The sequence below is a fragment of the Rhamphochromis longiceps genome, linkage group LG11, assembly GCF_057381845.1.
Source record: "Rhamphochromis longiceps isolate RC_006_pf linkage group LG11, R_longiceps_female_GT1.1, whole genome shotgun sequence".
Taxonomy (NCBI): domain Eukaryota; kingdom Metazoa; phylum Chordata; class Actinopteri; order Cichliformes; family Cichlidae; genus Rhamphochromis; species Rhamphochromis longiceps.
This window is the reverse complement of record NC_140567.1, coordinates 993238-1012419: the sequence shown is the minus strand read 5'-3', so window position 1 is coordinate 1012419 and position 19182 is coordinate 993238. Positions and strand designations below refer to the sequence as shown.

Genomic DNA, 19182 nt, shown 5'->3' with positions numbered 1-19182 from the left:
ACTCATTTTTCACATGTTCTGAGGAAAAATTTTCCACAAAAATACATCATGTTTGTTGTGCGTCTGTGTTACACAAGTATTACAGAAAATTCAGAATTTCAAATTGTTTTCTCACAACATGTTCAATGTGTAACAGACTTAAAAGTTAGGGATGTGGCTGCTGTAATAGATAAATAGGTGGTAGCACAGAGTGTAGAACCCAGTTCCTGTCTACAAGGCCTCATCTATAATCCACTGGAGAATTTTAATGGAATTGTCTTGTGCAGTTTTATTAATGTATCAGTCCTAAACAGTAGAGATATGTGTGCATTGCACTCATACAATTTGTTTTTACAGCTTGATAACAAAGCTTGGTCACACTGATAATTTACAAACTCGAAAACTTGAAAATGTGGAATCCAAACCCAGTGGGTGAAATGATGGTTTCATCTTTTATAGTCTATGTACGTTAATCATGCTTACTCATCTCCCTTTGACTGCCACACCAAGAAAGAAGCAATGGAAAAAGCCTTATGTGCTCACCCATTTGGCTGAGCAGATTGATAGCTTTAATGTTTAAACATGGTGATAACCACAACCTGAAGAAATGAACTATAAATGAATTCTTGTAATCATTAAACTAGTCAGTATAACAAAATGTATGTAATATTTGAATTACCTTCCATAATTTGCTATAAAAACCCTAATCTTTCCTGCACGTTGTGTATAATGTGTCTCTACACTGCACAGTTATAGGGGAACACAAAAAGTAAATGGTAAATGAACTGTTTGTCATATAGTGCTTTTTCACTGTACCTGAGCACACAAAGCACTTTATACAATATGCCTCACTTAGCCATTCATACAAGCACTTTCTGTATACTCAAGTGCCTCCTATCTGACATTCACACTCCAATGGATGCATCGGAGACCATATTGGGGTTAGTATTTTGCCCAAGGATAGTTGGCATGAAGACTGGAGCAAGGAGGGGAGGAACCACCATGGAACAACCAACCCTCCACTCACCTCCAGAGTTACTTTAAAATTCAGTATAAGATGTTACTGAACCTGCAAAACAGGTGGTTAATCAAGATTTCAGTAACTCAACAAGAGAGAAAACCCAAAAGAGGCCTTACCTTTTCATGGTAGTAGAAACTGTATTTGATAAATTAAGTTTAGACTACCTACTCTATCATTTACTCTGAGCATTTAGGTTTACAGTATGATAATGATGAAGTAAGATATGATTTGCTGTTTAATCAACTGGTGACTTGACATATTAAGATGTCACGGTGGCCTTTTTGATTTGTAGCTGTAACTGTCTGTTCACACCTCCAGAAAATATTTTGCAACACCTTAACCGAGTTTAAATGTTAGTTTACATGACGCACAAAACACTCTGCTCTACTGTTCCCCTGCAGCGAATCATAAAAACAACTGGTTGTTTCTGTGACAATGAAAGCAAGTCTGGTCCTTGCTCTCTCCAAGACATTACACGGTATATTATCCACAGCTCTAGCTATTAGCCTAAAGGTACTCCATTTCCACAACAGCATAACTGGAATGACTTCCTGAGTAGATAAACTGTTGATAGGCCAAGATCTCAAGAGTAATTACATCATGTTTTATAGTACATAATCCAGGAGAAAATGATGAGAAGCCAGATGAAAGTGTGCATCAATCAAATGTAACAAACCCAATTATTGTCAGCCCTCCCTCCTTTTCTTTGCTGCTCACAGCCATCACACATCTCCCCATGACTCAATCCTGATATGGCAATTACAGCGGTGGAGAGTCTTTGCTAATAACTACAATCCAATCACTTCACAGCATGTGCGGAAAGAAAGAAGACCTGTGATAAATAATGACAACCCGCAATTTACTTGATATTGTTATTTTTACACTTGCTTCTTCGATATCAGGCTCATAAATGGCTTTAATGTGAATTTCTTCTTAAAATTTCCCTTTAGTGCCATGGTGCCATCACACGGCAGACTCTGTGCTGTCTGTGTTCATAACCACAGCCACAGGCATAGACTTAGAGGGGGGACTTTTACAACGTGTGCATTTATGCCCCACAGTAAAAACATAAAGGAAGCTTTGAAACAAAATGTTTCAAGATTAATCAGTAAAGCAAAACGTCCTCTGATAAGAGAGGTCTTCTTTGGCAACGAGTCATTTTTACCTCCAAAATATGTGAATTATAAGAGATAAAACTGATGAACCTTTGATGTTAAATGTAAATATATGAAACACAGATGTGGTGCTGTGACATTAATCAGCAGCTCCACAGCATTTCCTCTAATCCCGGGGTTAATAACCGCATAGGAAAAAATAGCAAAAAAGAGAAAGGGGTAAGTATTTTTTCTTAATCTCAAAGAGGCTTAAAACGCATGAAGCCATTTGTTTTTGCTAATAAACATTACGTCATCTGTCCTTATTGTTTTCAGCCAGCCAATAATATTTCTGATGTACATAATTTCTAAAATGTATACAAGCCGTGAACATGAGCAGAAACACTGCTGAAACACAAATAAGCTTTTGACAAGTTAATAATTTTAGAAGTGTAGAGGTGCATCATGAGCACAAAGCAGGTTGAGCCCCCTGCCCTCCAAGAAAAGACAGATGTGAGTTGATAATTGACAGTCAGCTCATGACTCTTATAGCTCGAGACAAGCTAATAAAAAAGAAGAAACAAAAGAAGAGTGGTTTTTTTTTTGGGGGGGGGGGGTAGCTTTTATGTGTGCTAACATGGAGGCGTTAATATTAAATAAGGTGTGATTAATTAATGAAAAGATTTGGGAGCAATTATTTCAAAGTGAAAGAGAAGAGCTTAAGGGCCTCTGTATTTGCTGCACCTGAATGATTTTCATGTATTCCATTACATAGATAGCAACATTTTCATGACGCCTGCCCATGAGCACAGGAGCCATGTAATTAAATGTAACTGAAAAATTACACGAAATGTTTCGTTTCCAGATCCTCGTGTATCAATAAGTCTCTTGTTTTCATCGCTATTAAAATTACTTAAGCACCATAATGAAACACTAATGTGAGTTCTATAAATACTAAACATAAAACACTGAAAGTAGATTTTTGTTCACAATCATTCAGTCTTGAAAGACGTGAAAGGGTCTGTGGAAGCTGGGGAGAATGTAATGGTGCCTGCAACATCATTCAGCGTGTCTGGTTTGGCAGTCAATCAGTGATGGTCTGAGCAGGCAGATCCACTGAGGAATGCTCAGATCTCTCAACCCAGCATCATGGCAAAGGATGCAATTAACACGCCAGTCCACTGTGCCCATTTCAAGCTTTATCTCTCCATAGCGTGACATGGATACCCATGCGGAAGCTGCATTAATGCATGGAGAAGCTGCAGCTGCAGCTGGAGGAGATAATGTATTCAAAGCCAAGAGGTCGTTAGTGATCAAAAGACATATGAAGTACATGCGAGGGTCATTAATCACCAGAAACTATTACCTTGGCAGCTAATATGTATTTACATTTTAATGCTTTCCTGTGATTATTTTCATGACTTGAAATAAAATATCTCCCTCTGCTGTTATTGAAGCTCACTGTAACTTACTGCAACTTCTGCATGCTTGTACATTTCACACTTTGCTGTGATACTAAGTTGAGATAGTAAGATACTTATGGGCTCAAATTGTCATAAATATTTTGCACTGGTAAATCAGAATGCGTATATTTGTGCATCTGTAGATAAGAATTTGTGTGTGCGAAAAAAAGATTTGTGTGCGTGAAAATATTTACATAAGTTGCAATTTTTTTTGTTAAAGTCTGGTTACAGATACAAAGCAAAAAAATCCGTGTGAAGCTCTGCACTCAAGTTTCAACTCACAAGTACGAATTTTGAGCCAATTTTTCTTCTTTTCAGCTGATTGGTCAATGTCATGTCAATCACAAATTTATCTATCCAATGAGAGAACAGATGGGTCAATGTCATGTCCTCTGAGTGCAGAGTTTCACAAGGATTTTCTTGCTTTGTATGTGTAACCAGACCTTAACAAAAAGAATTTGTAACTTGTGTAAATATTTTTACACACACAAATCTTTTTCTTATCTACAGATGCACAAATACAAAACTGATTTACAAGTACAAAACATTTATGACCACATTTTGAGTGCTGGGTGGTCAGAGTATCCAAGCAGTTCCTGGAGGATGAAGGCATTGGAGGCTTTTTTAGCCTTGCGCGTTCAGTGTCTGCACTGACGTTCATATTAGACATAACAACGTATTGTGTCATATTGACATTGTGTCTTGACAGCACACTATATACTAATTGATAAGATGAACTAATGTACTCAAAAGTTTTAGGCTAGCTCCACACGTACACGGGTATTTTTGAAAACTGAGATTTTCCTTTTTCATTTTTAAAAAATCCCGTCCACACGTAAACGCCAAAAACAAAGGAAAACGCTGCCGGGAACATGCCAAAGCAACAGGTGTCGATATATTCCTAACCGTGTAGAAATGGCAGAGTAAACAAAGATGGCGCATAGAAGCAGAGGGTCAGAGAGCCCGGTGGCGCCAGTGTCCGGCAGCCTCGCCTCTGTCAGTGCGTCCCAGGGCAGCTGTGGCTACAATGTAGCTGCCATCACCAGTGTGTGAACGTGTGTGTGACTGATGTGTAAAGCGCTATACAAATACAGGCCATTTACCATTTACCATAGAAGCAGAACTGAGTCCTATGTTTGGAGGACAGTAACTGTGTGTGTATATGTAAGCATTTAAACACAGCAGAGAGTAAAATTAACAGTAACAGTGTTTTGTCTAAGTCCGCCATTGTAGAAATTAATTTCACTGAAACAATAACGTGGCGCACAGTGTGACGTCAAAAAAGGCGCACACCTTTGACGCTGCGTTTTCTCCATTTTCCTCGTCCACACGTAAATGCAAAAACGCAAAAACGGAGTTTTCGAAAATCTCCACCCTGGCAGGAGTTTTTAAAAAATTGCGGTTTGCAGTGACCGAAAACGCCGTTTACCTGTGGACGAAAGATGCAAACACATAGAAAAATCTGCATTTCAAAAAATACCCATGTACGTGTGGACGCAGCCTTAGTAAGATTTAGCGATGTGTTTCAAAGCACACTTGTTATTGTGTAGTAAGCTATGAGGAAGACTGTGCAATACTGTTCTGAAAGAGCCAGAAAAATAGACCAGAGAACTCTGAATGACATATTTCTCCACAGGAGGCGTCATGTTATACAGTCCTAAGCTTAAGATCTCAAAGAAAAGTAACCATACCAGTATAGTAGACACCACCAGGGATCGATTGGACAAGGAGTCAGAGACATTAGTTGTCTTCCCTTTCTGGTTGTCTGTCATGTTTAGGCCACTCGGAGGGTCCCAGGTACCAATCTGTAAACAAATATTTAATTAATTCTTCTTCTGTTAGAAGGCAGATAGAGTACATGCAAAATCCATTGGTACAGAAAAACATGAGAGCATGAAGTGTTAGATTTAAAAAACAAAAATGTTTAATGAGTTTTATATTACAGAACAAGCAAAGAATAATAGTACAGTTAACATAAGATTTATATTAAACAACATCGTCCCCAAAATAAACAAATATAGATTTAAAAATAAAATAAAATAAAACCAATGCGAGAACGAAAAATAAAAATGACAAAAACAAACAAACAAACAAAAAAACTCAGCACCAAGTATCATTTTCTAAATTAATTCCCTTCATAATGTCTGAGAAACTCAGTTAAATGTAACCATATTTCTTCTAAATCTACTCCCTTTCCTCTAACAATATAAGTAAGTCGTTCCAATACAATACATGATGCCATCTCCTTCACCCACATATGACTTGAAGGTAGTGATGGTAAATTCGATTATTTTTACTGAATTGAGTTTGAATGAGTCACTCGCCAAAATGAATCAGGTTTTTTGAGTCATTTGAGTCACTGAGTCAGTTGCCCAGAGAGTGTAAAAATGTACATTTTTACTCAAACTTAATTTGTTTCTCTTTTCATGTATATCCTACTGCTAAGATGAGTGATTGAAAAAGAAAAACAACTATTTTTATAGAGCAAAAAAATAAAATTTCTAAAGGGAACATTTATTTTATTTATTTTTATTTTATTTTATTAGTATTTTCCTCAAATGTGTCAAATATATATTTTCTCATCAAAATGTCCACTGAGCTGTGAGCCAGGGGGCGGTAATGCTCCTTAATGTTGGTTGTCAACCAAGAAGAAGAAGAAGAAGAAGCTGTGAGCCAGGAGGGAGGGGGTGAGTGACTCCTGAGTGATTTGTTCATGTTATGATTCCGCACAGGAAGGGAAGGGGTGAGTAACTCAAATGTGCTGTTAGCATGTTAGCAGAGCGATGCTACTGTGAACAGAGGAGGTATTGTCTTGATGTCTGTGAAGGTTCTCAGTCATCCAGGTCATCGTAGTCAAAGGAGCTTGGACAGAAAAGCGTCTGGACTTCTTTAAGTTGCTTGAAGACGTTTCACCTCTCATCCGAGAAGCTTCTTCAGTTCTAAGGTCAAATGGTGGAGAGTCCCAGATTTAAACTCAGTGGGAGTTTCCCCCCTGATGATCCTCTAATCACCTGAGCCAGGGTGTGACAATGGGTGTGGGACACAATCAGCCAGGGTTTCGGGTGAGCTCATTGTGAAACCTGGCCCCACCTTATCGTGTGATTTGATCTGAGGTCAGATGGCCCAGGATGTGAGTGGGCGTTAAGGCGTCTGGGAAGGATGTCAAAACTGGATTATAGATGGCAGAGAGTTGGTGTCGTAAGCCCCGCCTCTGTTCAAAGATGGTCGCTCACAGTGGACATAGATACTTCTTTCACTCCTCTTTCAAACCATCTGTCCTCTCTGTCCAAAATGTGAACATTGGCATCCTCGAAAGAGTGTCCTTTATCCTTAAGATGCAGATGGACTGCTGAGTCTTGTCCTGTGGAGGTGGCTCTTCTGTGTTGTGCCATGCGCTTGTGAAGTGGCTGTTTGGGCTCTCCAATGTAGAGGTCTGAGCATTCCTCGCTGCACTGTACAGCAAACACCACATTGTTAAGTTTGTGTTTTGGAGTTTTGTCTTTCGGGTGAACCAGTTTTTGTCTGAGCGTGTTGCTGGGTCTGAAATACACTGGGATGTCATGCTTGGAGAAAACTCTCCTGAGTTTCTCTGATACACCGGCTACATAGGGGATGTTGAAAACACGCAGTTCTTTGAATCTTTGGGCTGAAGGAAGGACAATACTCGGTGTATCAATGCTCAATCAACAATCATTTATTTCCATACAATTCAACAATAAGAGCATTACAACGTCCGGACGGGAGAGATGCTACCAGAGGGTCAGGCACATGTCTCAAAATGGTGACGGGTTGCTCAGCTTTTTATAGTCTCTAGTGGCCCCCAGCTAGTCGTGAAAGCCAAAACATCACATTTTTTCTCTGTTACAGCGCCTAAGTTATGACCTCGGCAGTTGTTTCTCTGCTTTCTGTAAGGTGGGGGTGTGGAATGTGGTCTATCTATCTCCCCTGTCTTTAGACACAGAGTCTCCTGCTTACAACCTTCTCTTCATGATTCAACAATTAAGCATGTCAAGAAAACAGTGTAACACATTCCCAGCAGATCAAGGATACAGAGTGATGCACATTTATCTAATGAACTAATATGTGAATATGTTCTGTTAACTCAAAAGTATAATGAGAACTAAACTACATACAGCTCACACACTCTATATTAAAGGGTATAATGTGATCTACAGCAGTATTCTAATTCAACTACTTTGATTACATATATAAGGTAACATATAATAACAGAATAATTTAATAATTCCCCCTGTGTTGGCTGTGTTATTAAGAGAAGGCTGACACAGGGCCTGGCCCCATTGTCTCCCCTCTGACTAACACAGCCAACACAACAACATTTTCCTGTTCGTTTGTTTTTGTTTTTTGTTTGTTTTTGTTTTGTTTTGTTTTTGTTTTTTCTATACATATTTAATTACAGGCTGCTTTGCCGGCCCTGAAAGCCGAGGCTGACTGGACTCCTGCTCTCCCCCATACGTGACACTGACCAAATGCTGCAACAGCTGGACCCACAACAACGACCTGAGAATGTCAACAGACCTGCAGGAATGTGATCTCATGCAGCCGAGACGGAGAGCACTAAACCTAAGGCCCGTTTCACTACACGGGGGAAAATTCCCAGACTGCGTCAGCTGACAGAGCTGTGACGAGACGCCCGCCAAGCCCGAATGAAAAGTAAGGCCGAGCAAAAGAATGCTGACCTTGATAACTTTGCATTCACACTGTGCAGGACAGTGATGGACCAACACGGATGATCGGGTGGCGAAAAAGGGCGTGACCGAGACAAGAGGAGTAACTGAGGACAGAAGGCACCTCAGAATGGACAAAAACACAGAAGAAGATGCAGGTTTCACCTGCGGTGAACATCGACACTGGAGAAAGGACTGCCCCAATTGGGGTCAGAACCAGGATGGACTGAATTTTGAGCAGCAGCAGCAGCAGCAATGGTCGCAAACAAACTGAAAAAGGAGGGGGGCAGGACCCCAGGGCACGCTTCAGGCCGTGGTTTACCCAGAACACCAGAACAGGAAAGTGATGAACACACACACACACACACACACACACACACACACACACACACACACACACACACACGGGAATGTTGATTCACTGAGAAGTGATGCACACATACACATGCACACGCTTGTGCAATGAAGAGTGATCCACACGCACACACACATACACGCTGATGCAATGAAGAATGCTTTGCTTATGCTGATATGCAAAATGCTGCACACAAACATCCCAATGCATAATTTTTATGAGGAGCCATTGATTACCATTAAATACTTAGAATGTGTTATATGTCACCCAGAGGGCATTTATGTAGATTTTAGGAATAAGGTCTAAAAAGTTTGGTTATGAAAACAATGTCTGTGCGTGATGTCTGTTTATGGCTCAAGGCCTTGACTGAATTCTTTGCTGTGCTTCACACAGCCCTGATGAGGAACAGTGGCACAGAGTGAAAATGATGAATTAATAGTGTAAGTTTAGGTTGGAGTACGGCATTTTCTGTGATTGAGTTTTAATTCAAGGACGAACAAAAGGTGTTACGGCACCTGAGGTTCTCATTCCCACACAATATTGTCCCGGCAGGAAGCAAAATGTTCCTGTGAATTTCTGGTTGATTGTTTGGTTTTGTTTAGCGCTAGCTTGATTTTATCAGTGAGCTTTGGCTTGTGTTCTTTCTCGTAAGCGAGAGAGGGATAGTTTTATGCTTGGACATGTCTGCAACGGGCCCTAGTTTGTGTTATTTTAGTAGTATTTTGTTGGTTATGTCTGTTTTCGTTTTTGTTACAGTGCACTGGAGAAAAAAACATCTGAGAGGTGTGATCCACCGGTGGTGATATGGTGATATGGTGATATGTTGATATTTTGTGAGTTCATGATTTAACAATCAGCTCTTTAAACCAGGCCTGAAAGATTGAAATTTAAAGCGCTATGAAATATTCTTACAAAAACAGTTGCAAAGTGTGCTTCTCCATGATTGTAATTGGCTTGGGAGAAATTCACTTATAGGGAACACTGATCTAAAAGGATTGCACCGAGTCAATCCGGCCCAAAAAACAACAAGGAATTGTTTTCCTTTAAAATGATGACGTCATCTTGCTGGTGATGGATGCTCGAATAGGTTGCGCGGGAGACTCCATTATCAGCAACATCTGGTATGAATGTGTAGGGAGGTATGCATGTGAATGGACTGTGATGGACTGACGACTAAAAGTTTTGACTGACTTGATACTGAGACAATGACTGCACCCACTTTAGGATTAGTAAATGCCAATAAACAATTCATAAACAATTCACCCAACCGACAAGAGAAGGGTGGATGCTTCGCTTTGTTTTGTTTTGTTTTTTCAGGAGCAGGAGGATAAGAGAGACTGGAGGAGGAGACTCTAGCTTCACATAAGTATGAACTGCAGACTTAACACTGTGGTTGCTGATTTTGAGTTACCGATGTTTGCATCAAGAAAACTGTGCTATATTAACTGTGTTTTGATTAAGGTATCATGTTATATTATTGGGAATGCCAAATGCTACAGTGGAGAAGACTTTGGATATCACTCATGACTGGAATATGTTACTATTAACCACAGCAGGCCACTGTAAAGAAGTCAATTAAATTTTATAGAGGAAAATCGCCAAAATTGAACAATACCTATGAATGACTGGCCACATTCAGAATAGAGATATGCAATAATAAACATTGGTCCACGTGATTTAGGTTCTCACTTGAAATAGTAAGTTATTAAATGTAGAATATAATCGACAGGGACATTTGATAGGATGTGGTACTGAAAAAGAACAAGAGCAAAGTAAATAAAGAAAATATTGTGTTTAGTTTGGATAAATTCAAATTAAAATGTACCATTACACTCAGAGGATCAATATGGAATAAAACATATGCAAAATTTGTAGGAAGTACATGACTGATAACTGTTCTGTCCTGAGCGTTTGTTTCTAGAGCACCCACTTGACCACACCAACAGTTTCTCGCCACCGAGGAGGGGTACTTGCAAAAAGAATAAAATAAAAATCTGAGTTTAACAAAACATTTTGAATGTAAATATCAAGCTTACCTTTCTTTTTCCATGAAATGTGCTTGTGGGCACGCCAGCCATTTTGAAAAGGTGGGCAAAACAATTGGCAAGGCCACACCCCCACACATGTGATATAATTTTAAAGGTACTGTTGCCCTCTCTAAGAAACATCAGGAATGACAATGTTGTTGCGTCTGTCCTTCTTATCCTCCCTCGCTGGTGTCTGGTCTTCTTTTCTGTGCCTCTTTGCTGACTTTAAGAATGTGTGTGTTCCTTCTTTTTCCCTTCAGGCTTAGAGGGAACATGTTCTGCCCGGTGGTGTAGGGTCCTGATTACTCCAAGTTTGTGCTCCAGAGGGTGATGGGAGTCAAAGAGGAGGTACTGGTCCGTGTGTGTGGGCTTCCGGTAAACTTTGATGTTGAGGTTGCCGTTCTCTTCAATGTGCACAGCGCAGTCCAGGAAAGGCAGACAGTTGTCCTTTGTGTCTTCCCTGGTGAACTTGATGTTTTTATCCACAGAGTTAATGTGCACAGTGAAGGATTCCACTTCTTGTGTCTTGATGTTGACCCAGGTGTCGTCCACATATCTGTACCAGTGGCTGGGTACTCTTCCTTTGAAAGAGCCAAGAGCCTTCCTTTCCACTTCCTCCATGTAAAGGTTGGCTACAATAGGTGACACGGGGGAGCCCATGGTACAGCCATGTTTTTGTCTGTAAAAGCCTTCGTTGTACTTGAAATATGTAGTGGTGAGGCAGAGGTCTAACAGTGTGCAGATCTGATCGGGTGTGAAGTTGGTCCTGTCCTCCAAGGAGCTGTCTTCTTGTAGTTGTTTTCTGACAGTCTCCACGGCCTCCGTGGTGGGTATGCAAGTGAAGAGAGAGACTACATCAAAGGACACCATGGTTTCATCTGGATCCAGGGTAAGTTTCTGGACCTTGTCGGTGAAGTCGGTGGAGTTCTTGATGTGGTGTGGGGTGTTCCCCACGAGAGGCGCAAGGATGGTAGCAAGGTGTTTAGCAATGTTATAAGTGGCTGAGTTTATGCTGCTGACTATGGGTCTGAGTGGACAGCTTCTTTGTGGATCTTAGGAAGTCCGTAAATGCAGGGTATGGCATCCCCTGGGTAAAGGCGGTGATATGTAAGGCAGTCAATGATTTTGTCCTTTTCAAGGTCCTGAAGGCAAGCTATAACTTTCTTTTTGTAGCTGCTTGTGGGGTCTCGCTTCAAGGCTTCGTAGGTATTGTTGTCACTGAGGAGCGTAGTGATCTTTGTATGGTAATCTGTAGTGTTTAGGACCACGGTGCATCTTCCCTTATCAGCTGGTAAAACAGTGATGCTGTGGTCTTTGCTCAGGGAAGCGACGGCCTTCTTTTCTTGTAATGTGAGGTTAGACGGAGGGACTTTGGCACTGGAGAGGGTGGCCGAGACCTTCATCCTGATTTGTTCTGCTTCTGTCTGTGATAATTTATTAATCCGTATGGTGGTTTCTGTGGCTGAGATGAGGTCCACTATGGGCAGCTGTTGTGGAGAAATGGCAAAATTGAGTCCTTTGGCTAATACTCTCTTTTCAGGTTCAGTGAGATTCCAGTCTGAAAAGTTCTTCACCCATTTCTCCCGACTGTCTTCCGGTGTGTTTTCTTCTCTGGGTTGTGTAGGTTCAGACTGAGGAGTGTGTGTTTTTGAAAGCAAGGTGTGAAATTTCCTGCATTGTCTTTCTTTTCCTTTAGAGTGTTGGGCCCACTGAGCTTTGTCCACAAACTTGTAAACCTCTTCTAAGATTGGAGAGGGTAGAAGGATTTCCAGTTCCTGCAGAGTCTGGCTGATCTTGATCTGGAGGGCATCTATGGTGAAATGGACCTGTCTTATCCTTTCACTTAAAAGGTGATTTTGCGCTCTCTGTAGAATCAAGTCTGCTCTGTATCCCCTGACAGTGAATCCAAGGCGCAGGCTCTTAGGAACAACTCTGCTTTGTCTGCATCTTAGGTTGAAACGGAGATGGTTCCTGTAATCTGCTAGTTTCCTTGATTCCCTTTCATACTCCCGCACCAGTTCCAGGGTGTTCCTCCCAAAATGTACGGCAATATTGTCTTGATGTGAGCTTTCTACTCAGGGTTTTTCTTTCCAGTCCAGAGCAGAAATGTTTCTGTTAAGAAACTGGCTGTTGTTTTTTTCCCCACAATTTTAATTATAAGTTAGATATATTTCTACTAATGAAATTAGTTTGCTAACAGCAACAGGGATGAGTCAGTGAATGACTCATTTGGGCCTTTGAATTTTTGAGTCAGTAAAGTGATTCTCGAGTATTGAACGATTCGTTTATGATTCGCACGTGACTACTTGTGGGTTCATCCATTTTCTTCCAATACAAACATATTAAGCACCTGGCTTGCAGGAGTCCAAAGTCAATTTATTTTAGCTGTCTGGAGCTAAAATCACGGTTCTTTGGATTTATACCCAACACACACATTTTTGCTTCAACAGGTATATTTACTCCAACAATCTTAGATAGAGTTTGCATGACTGATTTCCAGTACTGCTGTAATTTTGGACAGCTCCATGCACAGTGAAACAGAGTGCCCTTCTCGTCTAAACATTTACTGCAACTATCTGGGATGACAGGCGACCAGCGATTCAGTTCTACTTATATTGGAGGAGTTTCATCCTTGTATTAATTGATTGCCTTTGAGCTTTTAAACATGCAGTTTCCCAGTCCGCCTCCTGTATCTCCTCTTGGATGTCAGCGTCCAACTTGACATCCATGCGTCCAACTTGTCAGGTGGATTCTTTATCATGTGTTAATAGAGCTGTATAGAATAAAGAGATACGACCTCTACCCAAGGGCCTTTGAAGTATGACATTCTCCAATTGTGATAATGGTGGCTCAGATACAGTCTGTTTATATTTTGACATAATGAAATGTTTAACTTGTTGATATTTAAAAAATGTTTTTGGGGATGCTGTATATTTCGCATAACTGATCAAATGTAAGAGGGTTGCCATCCTTATAAAGATCTGCCACCTTCTGTACACCTGTATCTGCCCATCTTTTGAAACCCCCATCGGCTCTTCCTGCTTTAAAACATGTGTTGGCCCAAATAGGTGAAAAACGAGAGATAGAAGACTTATCTCCCAAATACTGATGGGCCCTATACCAAATATCTATTGTGTTTTTAAAAAAAGGGTTATTGCAGAAAATAAATACAGATTTAATTGAAGATGTGTTACTGATGTTTGTTCAATTTGTATCCAGGTCGGGGGTGTCTCAGTGGAAAAGTGGCTGAGCGCGGTTTTGCAGACCAGTAATACAGTCTAAGATTGGGTATTTGTAACCCCCCTCTTTCATATGGCAGGTACAACAAGCAAAGTCTTAGTCTAGGTTTTTTGTTATTCCAAATAAATCAATTAAAGATACTGTTTAGCTTATCAAAGAATTCTTTTGGAAGAGGCAGAGGAAGTGGCTGGAAGAGATATAAAAAATTGGGTATGTTCATTTTGATCATGTTTATACGGCCTGAAGTATTAGATTTAATGGCTTCACATCTTGATATGTATTTATAAACTATTCTGCTTTCTTTTTGGAATTTTTATCTTTTCTTGTTCAAGAAGAATCAGAATCAGAACACTTTAATAATCTCTAACAAGAGTACCAATTATCAATTTATCTTTGAAACTCGTTCAGTGTGAGAAGAAAAATAGCAAAAAACAAAAGAAAGAAAGGAAAAGAAATAATAATAAAATGAAAATATTTTTTCCCCAGTATCAGGAATGGCTCTTATAAACAATAGTATGAATGACATTCCTGGCATCATCACTCTGTTAGAAGAAACTGATGCCGTAAACTCAGAGAAAGACTTCAGGAAACAGCTAGAGATAACAACTGTCATGGTCTGGCAGTCCTCGCTGGTCAACCTGCCTTTGTGATGGCTCCCCTCGTGGTCCCCTGCTTCCTCCTTTATATGTACGTGTGTGTGTATCCAGCGTACCAGTTTATGGGCATCACCAGACTGGCAGGTTTTTCCCACACTGAAGCAAGTCTCACAGGCTGACGCCGCTCATCCTCGTCAGTGGGCCTCTACTTAACCGTGTTGCCGAGCTTCAGTCGACAGTGGCTCGTTGAGTTACGTAGTCAGTACATCCTCAGCTCTGAGGTGAAACTATCTTTGCTGGTGTTTGTTCGTCACGTCTTGTTAGGAACCTGGAGAGGAGTGTGTCCCGGGAGCAGAGTGTGGGAGTTTTCACCATTCACGCCACGTACCGCGAGCACTGTTCAGGAGTCGGGAGCACGTTGATGGAAACGATCACACATTGTTCATATTCTCACTATAAATAAACGCACTCTTTGACCGGAAATTTGGGTCTCCTTCTTGCCACAAACACTGACACAAACATTAGCTCTTGCTAATGTTTTGTTAAAACTTATTTATTATTAGGGCTGGGTATCGTCACTGATTTCTAGAATCGATTAGATTCCGATTCATAAGGTCCTGAATCGATTCGATCCACGATTCGATTCGTTTTGAATTGGGGAAATTTTGCCTCAGTCAGAAATATTATAATTCAGAACAGTACATTTACATATTTTTGTATCTATAAAAAGGAAGCTGACACAGGCAAGACTTTATCAAAGGTGTGAGCATCACAGCAGAGGCCTTTGTGTCAAAGTAGCGGAAGATAAAACACTGAAAAACATGAAGGTGATTTTCCTGTTCTGGATTTTATAAAAATATTCTGCAGTACATCAAAAATGAAAGAAACCAATTAATCAACATACGAACATCACCTCTGAAGTTACAGCAGTTTTATTAGACACGGCTAAGCATTTTGCATTTTGCATAATTTTAGAAAGTTTAAATTTGTTCAGTAGCCTATTGAAAGGCAGAAATTAGGTTTTCTTTTTGGAAGTAAGTAAGTCACATCTCACTGATTCTGATCCGCGGTCCGCGCTTTGTGTTTACGTCTTTGTGCAGAAGCCTGTACCTGCTCTCATTTACTGTTTTAAATGTTTGGTGGTTGTCAAAATTTTGTGACGTTTCACCAGAGATTCTGGAATTTCGGGCAAAATACATTTATATTAAAAAATCGATTCAGAATTTTAATGAATCGAGATCACGTTATCCGTAAGCCAGAATCGATTTTAATCGATGAATCGATTATTAAAACCCACCCCTATTTATTATATTTATTATACAGCAACTATAAGTACGCAAAGGTACTTGGTAACACAAGTGTCACTACGCATTGCTAATTTTTGTTGCGCAGCCTGTGTACCAGTTATGTGCACCCCTGTTTATTATATTTATTATACAGCATAATAGGATTTGCAGTATTATACAGGGTTTATTCTGGCTGTATTTCAAAACACTTTAAATGTAGATGCACTTTGTAGAGCAAAGTGAATGAGGGCAAATTCAACACACGTGAACTTGACAGTAATTAGAGCTGCAGTGATATGTGTACAGTGCCAGTTCACAATAATAGTCATCTCAATGTGTTTTATATAGTAACGTTAATAGGGAGGAATAAGAGGACAGGGAAGAAAAGAAGGAAAGAGGAAGACAGAGAGATGACAAACAACAAGAGAAACAAAACACAAAGAGGAGAGTATATAAATGGTCATGACACACGGGACCAAACGCATGTTTCATTAGGAAGTGAAAACTGGAGAATGTTTCCACTTTAACCTTTTGTATTGCAACATTAAGTTGACCACCCTCTGGTGGTGGTCAGAGGGCCCGGTGGCGCCAGTGTCCAGCAGCCTCTGTCAGTGCGCCCCAGGGTGGCTGTGGCTACAATGTAGCTGCCATCACCAGTGTGTGAATGTGTGTGTGAATGGGTGGATGACTGGTTGTGTAAAGCGCTTTGGGGTCCTTAGGACCATGTAAAGCGCTATACAAATACAGACCATTTACCATTAAAGAAATGCATTTAATGTGAATGCAGCATCTGCTTCAGCATAAAAGGAGCAAGTTTATGTTCTGCAAAATGTCCTTGAAGACAATAAGACTTTTTTTGAGTAGTACCAAAAGGTATATTAATGTAAAATGCTGACCTTTCTCCCCCTGTTTCCATTCTGGTTACCTGCTGACAATAATGTACAGCACCACTATTACACATTGGCAGTAATGTGAACTCTCAGCACTGTCGGTGGGCACTTTTCTAGAGTTCCACAGGGAGCAATGTTAAAAATGATCTGGATCAAGAATGTGGCCTTTTGGATGTTGATGGAGGACAACACTGAAGGCAGAGCGTTTGGGGAGAATGCTGAAGAGAAAAGCAGGAAGAAGAGGTCGGCACAGCTATCAGATTATGCCTCAAGGCTTCTCGTGTTTTCTCATCTCTCCCTCAAGTCTCCTGCTTCACCCCAGCACCTCCCACACTCCACCAACCTGTCTGCCCTGAGCATCAGTAAAAGGGACCACAAATACTCCAGCCACACACTCTTAGGGGCACTTCTGATGCGCTGTGTGAGGGCCTGAGATGGGTTTTGTAATTGCAAATCAACTCTTTAATTCAGGCTTCGTGAAACTGGAGGACTTCTGAGAGGTTTTATTAATGGGGTAAATTATTCATAGAGGCACAGACACACACGGTACACAAACCAGAGGTCAGGAGCTGCTGAGAGGCAAGCGCCACCGAGGATCCTGAAGTGTTTGCAGTTGCATGCAAGAATATGATTTTATTATTTGTATCAGCAGCGTTGGGGGTTCTCTTCTCACAGATAATCTCATGAATCTTAAATTAAGTGTTGAATACTGGAGAGATTCCCGTGAGTCAGTAATTATTTGAAGAAAAAGAAGAAACGATTACAGTCACAATAACTCTCTGAGTGTACTGGATGAGTACTGTTAAACCTGAAAAGTTAAGTTCAGGTTTAACAGTTAGAGAATATTACTGTGTTCTGATCATGATCATATCACAGTTTCACATGAGCTACAACCATGGGAAGATATTGTTGTCCTTATTTTAACATTTGTTGTTAGGTGTCCCCAAAACAGACCAGTATGACTGCAGAGGTTCAACAGTTGACACATTCATGAAAGCAGTGAGTTAAACAGGTGACCCAGACACAGTGTGTCAAACAAAATCAAAGGATGAGGGCGGCATGTGTCTGTATGCTGACTCAGGCACAGATTTAAGATTAACATCATCCTCATCACATCTCTAAAACGCGTTAGTGGTTTAAATCAGTGAGTGTTGTGAAGTTTCCTAAAATTAAAATGGGGCCACTGCTTTTTGTAAACTGGTGTAAAAGAAGGTGTTCAAGCTGCTCAAGCAGCTGGATATGATCTGATAGTGTTCTTAATATGAAATATATTTTAATTCAAAGATCTTTTGAATTCATCTTCAGAAGATTTTCATATACTGCTGTTGTTTCAAACATAACGCTGTTCAGAGTTAGCAGTTACCCCCTGCAATTTTGTGGAAACCACAAATACCCTCCACAATTGCGTGTTTTTCGCAGTGATATATAAATATTGTTTTCCATGTGTTTTATTGCTAAATTATTAAGAAGAATAAAATTTACTAAATAAATTGTGGGCATGAAGGTGTGAATGTGTCTTTAGATGTCTGTCTCTCTCTGTTAGCCTTACTTCATAGGGTGGTTTGTACTCCACCTCTTGTCCTATGGTAGCTGGGAGAGGTTCCAGTGGAAGAGAGTGGATGGAAGAATGGATAAATAAATATTAATGTAAATTCAGCAATATTTCCATGTAAAATATAATATTGTACTATAGAGAGAACAGGAAGCAACCACATAGGAGAGATGCAGTGCAGCGTTCTTGCATTGTGACGTTCATTATGTTTCACTGAGGCAGTAAAAAGTCAGCAACCACCCAGATACAAAGGTAAAGGTATACTTAAATATTTGATTCATCTGTAAAATAAATTTCAGTTTTTAAACTTTCAAGCATTAATAATAAAAAAAAAAGTATGCTGATTCTATTTATTTTCCCGTATGTCACAACCAGTGCAAATATTTGAATTTGAAATCGGACTTATCCAGTCCAAGTCAAATTTCCGAGTGTGGAAATTTCAGATTCACCATATCGTGAGGTGGATTAGTGAGTGGATGTTTAGCTCGCTCCTGGCATACAGTTTGATGTAACTCATGATGGTCACCCCACTCCTGAATCCACATCCACATCCATTCTTTGTGATTAGCTGAGGAGGTTGAGGCCTGTGCAAAACAGCAGTGGGAACAGAATATTCTGGTATATTCTTGTGAGCTTTCTTTGAAGCTGTCCTTCAGTGTTATCTTCCACAGTCCCGTTGAGTTTATGATATAAGTATTCAGTATTAGCCTTTACTTTACAGCTCAGGTGGCAGAGCAGGTCAGCCACTAGTCAGAAGGTCGGTGGTTCGAATGTGTGTGCGAATGGGTGAATGACTGAATGTAGTGGAAAGCGCTTTGGGGTCCTTAGGGACTAAGTAAAGCGCTATACAAATACAGGCCATTTACATTGCCAGGCACTCCAGTATCAATGTGTGGGGCATTGAGTTAGGCTTTCTTGTACTCAGCCGTTGCACTGATAGAGCGGTGCACCAGGACTTTGGAACAGGTTGGTCTGCCTTGTTGGTACTGCTCTG

General features: G+C 40.4%; 1 protein-coding gene and 1 long non-coding RNA gene across 2 annotated transcripts in view; one reads left to right on the top strand and one right to left on the bottom strand.

The window, feature by feature from the left end:
• The window catches only part of grik2 (glutamate receptor, ionotropic, kainate 2), a 350655-nt gene that overhangs the window by 120012 nt on the left and 211461 nt on the right, over positions 1-19182 (bottom strand). The window contains exon 10 of the mRNA XM_085421989.1: positions 5249-5362. Coding sequence (XP_085278115.1) covers positions 5249-5362 — 114 coding nt within the window. The remainder of the gene's footprint in view (positions 1-5248; positions 5363-19182) is intronic.
• LOC146658379 (uncharacterized) overlaps positions 1-19182 on the top strand; it is a 231591-nt gene that overhangs the window by 175217 nt on the left and 37192 nt on the right. The window lies entirely within an intron of this gene.